The sequence below is a fragment of the Cibotium barometz genome, chromosome 18 (genome assembly GCF_041138505.1).
Source record: "Cibotium barometz isolate CiBa-2024 chromosome 18, ASM4113850v1, whole genome shotgun sequence".
In the NCBI taxonomy this organism is placed as follows: Eukaryota; Viridiplantae; Streptophyta; class Polypodiopsida; order Cyatheales; family Cibotiaceae; genus Cibotium; species Cibotium barometz.
This window is the reverse complement of record NC_141063.1, coordinates 27,810,494-27,817,393: the sequence shown is the minus strand read 5'-3', so window position 1 is coordinate 27,817,393 and position 6,900 is coordinate 27,810,494. Positions and strand designations below refer to the sequence as shown.

General features: G+C 47.8%; 1 protein-coding gene and 1 pseudogene across 2 annotated transcripts; both read right to left on the bottom strand.

Annotated features, from left to right (window-relative positions):
- Positions 1-3,407: 3,407 nt before the first annotated feature.
- Positions 3,408-6,077, bottom strand: LOC147629153 (uncharacterized). Of its 2 annotated transcripts, none has more exons than XM_086812406.1 (3): positions 5,566-6,077; positions 5,414-5,488; positions 3,408-5,330 (listed from the first exon to the last, which is right to left on the bottom strand). In XM_086812406.1, the coding sequence occupies exons 1-3, from the start codon at positions 5,691-5,693 to the stop codon at positions 5,219-5,221; spliced, it is 315 nt and encodes a 104-aa protein (XP_086668532.1). In that variant the 5' UTR covers positions 5,694-6,077; the 3' UTR covers positions 3,408-5,218. The 2 variants fall into 2 exon arrangements, with proteins under 2 accessions (XP_086668532.1, XP_086668531.1); XM_086812405.1 differs by having other exon boundaries at positions 3,408-5,333; positions 5,416-5,488; positions 5,566-5,703.
- On the bottom strand, positions 5,965-6,092 carry LOC147629152 (U1 spliceosomal RNA; annotated as a pseudogene).
- Between the last annotated feature and the right edge of the window lie 808 nt (positions 6,093-6,900).

Sequence of the window (6,900 nt, the reverse complement as noted above, 5' to 3'; positions counted from 1 at the left end):
GTACTCTCTCTCTCTCTCTCTCTCTCTCTCTCTCTCTCTCTCTCTCTCTTTGCACTACCACACAGCATAAATATCTTTCATCCTCCATTGCTGCTTGCCCCTAATCTCTCCTACATGGTATCAAAACTAGGCTTTCAAATCGTTATGCTTACTGTGATTGCCGAGAGGTTATTGCCCCGCTAATTTAAAATTGGGAGCCACTAGGAGTTGGCTGCCCAGAGCTATCTCGTGGGCTGCCACCAATTTTGGACGGTGCTAGTGTAGAGTGCCCCACCTCCACTCAGCCCAACGGCACTGTCGCTTGCCAATTTTATTTCCAAACTTGGATCATGAAAGTGTTGAGACATATGCCGCCTTCGCCCAGTTCATCACCATGTCATCGCACCATGCTTCTTTGCCCTCTTTGCCGTGTCATCACTTCTTTGCCCAGTTTGCTACTTCTCCGCCCTGAGCACAAAGAGTTAGCAGAGAGCCCTCTGCACGTAACTTTGCCCACGGTTAGGAATATTTTTGGTGATGGTCTTAGCTATGGAGTTGACTTTGAAAGGGGAGGCGAAGGGCTTCGTAGTTCCGTGAGGCCATTCACCGGCACCACATGCATGTGTTCTTTATTGATGGACACGATGTGATGAAGTGATGTGAAGAAAAATATGATGACTCCACACGGGAGGCCATGCACAAGCGTCGCATGATGAACATGCATTCTCTGTTGTAAGAGTTGATGGCCACAATGATGGACGATTGCGGGCAAGTTGCAAGGGTTTATGTCTAGATCTGGTGGGTGATATTGAAGATGAAGATGAAGACTTTGGCATGCACTGGTATAGGTGAAAGCTGGGGCTTTGATGTGAGAATCTTTACCTTGACACAACCCTTAAAGGTTTCATCTTAGGGTTTTTTGAAAGTGTGACTAGATTTGTGCCCACATCTAGAGCTGTTGTAGAAGCCAAGCTCGCCATGAGCCAATTCAAAGAGAGTCTCAGGATATTCAATGTGCTATCTGCAAGGAAGATTTCTTGGCCCATTAGCTATAGCAAGTCTCCCTCATTGAGGAAGACATGATTAGGCATTCTAGTTGTTTATGTGTGTGTTTTGTGAGCTCTCTGTGCAGGGAGTCTCCGCAAAATCTGATTGTTGTGTTTTTCCTTTATATGTTTGTACTACCTTCACTTATTCATTCTTATATAGGGAAGCAAGAAGAGGGAGAACAAATTGTAACCCCGTAGACATGCAGTTAGAATCCACCAAAAGAAGCTACACACACACACAAAAATAGGGTCAATGTGAGGAGCACATTGTAGATTTAAAAATAGGATGAGCTTAAGCTACTCTTGGCTACTAATGTAGTAACATATAATAACAAAGTCTTGATTTAGGATGAGGTATTCGAAGCCTCGTGTGTGTGAAATAGCCCTTAGATGTCTTAGTGTGTTGTTGTGTGTGAACAACCTCTCATAGTCGTTTTATGTGTGAGCGTGGTAAGTAGTGATGTCATATGCTTAGCCATGTGTAGTTGCCCCAATGTATGTGATGCGTCAAAGATAAAGTTTTTAAGCCTATAGAAGGCACTGTACTCTTTGAAGCTCATATAACATCATCAATAGAAGATATTATTGAGCCGTGCTATAACTCTCTCTCTCTCTCCATGTGTATCTCTGCACTACCACACAACATGGATATCTTTCATCCTCCAAAGCAACTTTCCCTTAACCTACCCTACATGGTATCAAAGCTAGGCTTTTAAATTGCTACCGCTAGCTTATTTCACTACTGTCCAGAGGTTATTGCCTAATGATTCAAAACCGAGAGCCATTATGAGTTGCCTACCAAGAACCACTGTGGACCACCACCAATTTTGGGTGATGCTAGTGCAAAGTGCACCATCGCTACTCAGCCCAATGACAATGCCGGGCCCACAAATTTCATCTCGCCAAACCTGGGTGATGCGATTGTGGAGAGAAATGCCGCCTCTGCCCAGCTCCCGACCGTGCCACCATGCCACGCTTCTCTACCCTCTTTGCTGCACCATCGCTTCTTTGCCCAGTTTGCCGCTTCTCCACCCTGTCTTCCCTCACTGCAAAGACGGGTTTCTTGAGCACAAAGAGTCAGCAGAGAGCCCTCTGCACATAACTTTGCCCATGGCTAGGCAATGGTCTTAGCTTTGGAGCTAGGCCTCTTTGTGGCGATGATCTTAGCTTTGCAACAGCTAACTTTTAACAGAGGAGGCAAATGGCTTCATAACCTTCCGCGAGACCATGCACAGCCTCCACACGATGATGAACATACGCTGCCTGTGCACAGGCTGCCATCCATTCCATCAACATATGGATCAAGGCCGCCTTTGAAGCCTTGATGAAACAAGTGGTAACAAGCAAAAGGTACCCAAAAGAGACTATCCCCAAACCTTACTAGGTTTCCCTGATCAGGCACGTAATACTCATGGAATGCTGGAAACAAACATTTTGCAAGAACGTTGGGTCAAACTAACACAAATCTAACTTCCCCAAATAATGAGCCACATCGAGAGAATGTTGAGAAAGGAAAAAAACATTCTAGCTAATCCTAAGCTCTAATAGCAACTGTAGATCCACTACTGCTGTGAGAGTGTTAACAGATAATCACAGTGGAAGGCTTATCCAAACACAAACAGACAAATAAGTATCTACTCCAATCAAATGTGCATCCCCAAGAAATCAAGTTCAATAAACAAACAAAACAATGTACGACGACTGCCTCAGATATACAAAATGCTCAACAAACTGACAAATGCAGCCAAGTTGATGACAAATGTGATGTCCACAATCTCCTATAGATTTTTCCTTCAAATGCATGGTTGGCCCTTGCTTTGCTGTTGGATTGCTATGTAAGGCTGAATATCTCATGATGAAAACGCCACACCTATTTATAGGGCCTTTTATGGGTCTACTTGATTGACCACAGTTATTAAAGGATTAGCCGACATGCTCTTTGCTGCAGGCTGACTATCACCCAGCCAGCCCTGCATCCCAACCCACTGCCTTCTGCTTACTAGTCCACGCACAACCAGCATGTCCTCTCCAGCCTGGCCAACTAGGCTACTAGCACTAGCACCCATCATGTCCATTGTCTGGGGCAGCCAGTCCCTGATGGTGGCTGCCCAGCCGATCCGTAAGTGCATTCGATTACCCACCACTAAGACTGAAACGACACTACAGAGTAGACATGGGTGCAACACACAAGAAACTCCATTCCAGTCTCACCCAAGAAATTGAAAGTCCGAAGCACTGGGAGACCATTTTGTGTCCTACTTTGAAGCTAACATTAAGTCCTCGCCTTGTAAGCACAGAAGCTTGTAAATGCATCTCCACAGAAGACACCTAATCAAGCACCTCCCGAGGAAGCACCTGCCATTAATGAGAATCCTCCTCTAGAAGCCCCAGTTAAAACCTGTCATTGAGAACACCCCGAGAAATTCCTTTACAGAAGTTGCAAAAAAAAACATCCACTAGTGCATCTGCTCATATGGATGAATGAATCATAAAAGTAGACAACACTCCTTAGTACTGTTGAGTCAAACCTGTATCCACAAGTAACTCCTCAGCACCCTATGCTCGGACCAATATCCACCAACTCCACGGAAATATCCATGTGCTACACCCAACCAGAATCTCTGGGTAATGTCAAAGGAGGCGAATCCGAGACACAAGAAAAACAGAGGAGGAGCTTTCCCATCGGAAACATGCCACATGTCCAAGACATGCAACGGCACTTCCAAACAAAACTTGGGAGAAAAACTCCTCCGCACATCCACCCAAGTCCACCAGCACACTTACATAATTACTCCTCCGTACATCCACCCAAGTCCACCATGGACTTTTTGCAATGCACTCGGGCATTGAAGAAATTGACAGCAGTGAAACCAAAGATCCTTCACCCAGCTCTTTAAGGCTCCGAAGACTCATGTTAGTCCCCTGACTGAAAACTTCTTCCTTCCGTCGCCACAGCCTCGGGAAACCACTGGCCAGAAATACCCAGCTTTTCCATGCACTCAGCACAGTTGGGCACATGGTTTGTTCGATTAGTAAATTCAATCGATGGAAATCGTCCCCATTTACCATGGCATGATGCTGCAAATAATCCTGACCCACCATAACAAAGCAGCACCGTGAAAGTTGTCGGGATAAGACGACGATTATTACATCTGAACTGCCCGCAGTTGAAAGATTGACAGGCATCTCCTTGACCCAATTTGTAACTGCCTCAACATCCATCTTTCCATTGAACTTGGGGGCCCACTCCTCATGTTGCATGTGAGAGGAGGTTGGGATCCCTACAGACCCTCCGTGACATATAAGTGATGAAACAGGAGAGAAGGAACATGGTAAGGAGGGATCCCATGATGAAGACCGTCCACGGAATACATCCGAATCACCCATCCGAATGATGACTCCCATGCTGGGGCTCATGCCAGCCCAAGCATTCCCAAAACCACCAAAAGCAACCTTCCAAATGTTGCTCACCATGCTTAGGCTGGTCCACCTCTTGCTTGTGGTGGCCTTCCTGCTTGGATTGGCGGGCAACAATAGATGCAGAGTTCGAGCTCCGTGGGTCCAAATTTCCCGCCCCGCAAGGCACCAACCTCTTGACGGAAAGCCAACATCTGCTCGTCGACTTGCGTGCGGGCCTTAACAGCCATCTACTCTGTCAACATATGGGTCAAGGGGCAACCATCATCTGATCCTTCACACCTGTAAAGAGAAACAAATGGTACCGAGTAGTAAAAGAGACTTTCCCCAAACCCTTACATGTTCCCTTGGTTCCACCCTAGTCATGCAGGCAACATACATGGGATGCTGCAAAATAAATGTTCACAAGAACCTTGGGACAAACTAACACAAAATCGAACTTTCTTCAAACCCAGATGTGCTCTCTTGACTCTACGGGCTGCTTCCCTAGCCAAACAATCAACACACACAGATGGAATGGCGGGAACTTGCTAGGGTTTAAGCAATTGTAGACCAATAGAGTCTAAAGAGAGAATGGCAATGGAAGACTTACGCAAACACACACCACAAGTATCTCCTCCAATATGGTGGCAAGCCAAGCTCAAGTTTACCACACACACACACACACAAGTATCTCCTCCAATATGGTGTCAAGCCAAGCTCAAGTTTACAACAAACAATTTCGACGAGTGTATGGGAAAAAAATGATCAACAAACAGAGAGATGCCCCATGCTCATGTCCTTTGATTCCCTCGCAATTTCGCCTTCAGCTGCAGGCTTGGCCCTTGCTCTGACTGCTGCTTCACTGTTGCGTCCCCCCATATGACAGTGTGTGCCATCCACCTCCTGATATTGAGAAGCTTCAAATGAGGGGAGAGATCTCACAGCCAATGAAGTGTGGGGCTAACTAACTAAGCAAGAAGGAGAACCTGGGGGGGACCAGGGATGAATCTGCCATGTGTGGTTGTGGTGGAAACCGATGATCCAAAGCCTCCTCCTTTATCCTGTAAAAAGGAGAGCAAGAGAGGAATGTCAGGAAGAGAGAACACAAAATCAAGAGCAGCAATGGTTCAGAACAAACATGTGGGTGAGGTCCATGGAGTCCCCTGCCAGTCCAGTGCTGCTAGCCGAGGTGGCTGTCCGTAACTGGCAGCAGGTAGGAAGTGTAAGATCACAGAACTCTGTACTAGAAAGGCAGAGGCTATTCATTCATGTCAACTGCACACTGGCTCCTCCTGCTGACAGATCCCATGACGGATGCGTAATCCAACATTGCTGGGGCTCATGTCGCCTTTTGCCTCAACAACAGCAGCTGCAGCATGGAAAGGGTGGGATCTGTCTCCTTCTCCGTCGTAGGGCTGGTCTGTCTCCTTCTCCGTCGTAGGGTATGCGAACACAGCCGGTAGCCCAAATGAAATCAGAGCCCCGGCATGGCCTGCGGCACTGCTGCGCGGTTTCATGGTTTGGAGTTTTGTTTTGGGTGGGGGCCTCGCGAACGCGAGCCCCCGCTACCACAAATTATGACGTGCACTCTCCCCGTTGGGGAGATGCTAGGGTGCAGCCCGTCCGGGAGTGCAATGGAAAGGCCAACCCCGCCCAGGTAAGTATACCTTCCAGCCGCGCGTGGACGCTGTTTAGTAGGCGCCTCTCGACCAGCCACGCCAACCTCTTATGGGACCTTTCCCACGACACGCGCAGCACTAAGCGTCTGGACCACTCTCTACTACAAGTATTTTGTGGGACATGCACGGGGGAAAAGACACACATCACACTTCCATACTCTACTACTACATGGTGTAGGCAATCACCTGTACTGCTGTTATATGAGCCTCAAAGAGTACACTGCCTTTTATAGGCTTATCTTCTTTCACACATCACGTACCCTCCCTGGGGCAGTGACACAAGGCCACATCACCGCTTATCACACTCACACATAAAAACGGCCTCGCGTCCACAGTCATCAATTTTTTCTTCATCATCGCGGCCATCAACCCCTCGAGAGAACGCATGCAGCATCATGTTCATCATGTGTGGTGCCTATGCGCACGGCCTCGTGGAAGCTACGAAGCCCTTCGCCTCCTCTTCCAAAGTCAGCTCCAAAGCTAAGGCCATCGCCACAAAAAGAGGACCACCCATGGGCAAAGTTATGTGTGCAGAGGGCTCTCTGCTAAATCTTTGTGCTGCTCAAGAAACCCTTCTTTGCACGGCGAGGGCAGAGAGGCAGCAAACTCGGGCAAGAAACCCTGTACTCACACCACCCAAGTTTGGCGGCAAAATTGGTGGGTGGCACCGTCGTTGGGCTGAGGGGACTCTCTGCACTAGCAGCACCGCTCAAAGTTGGTGGCGGCCCATGGCGGATCTAGGCAGTGGCTCTCCCGGTTTTGAATCAGCGGAGCGGGCAATAACCTCTGGTGGT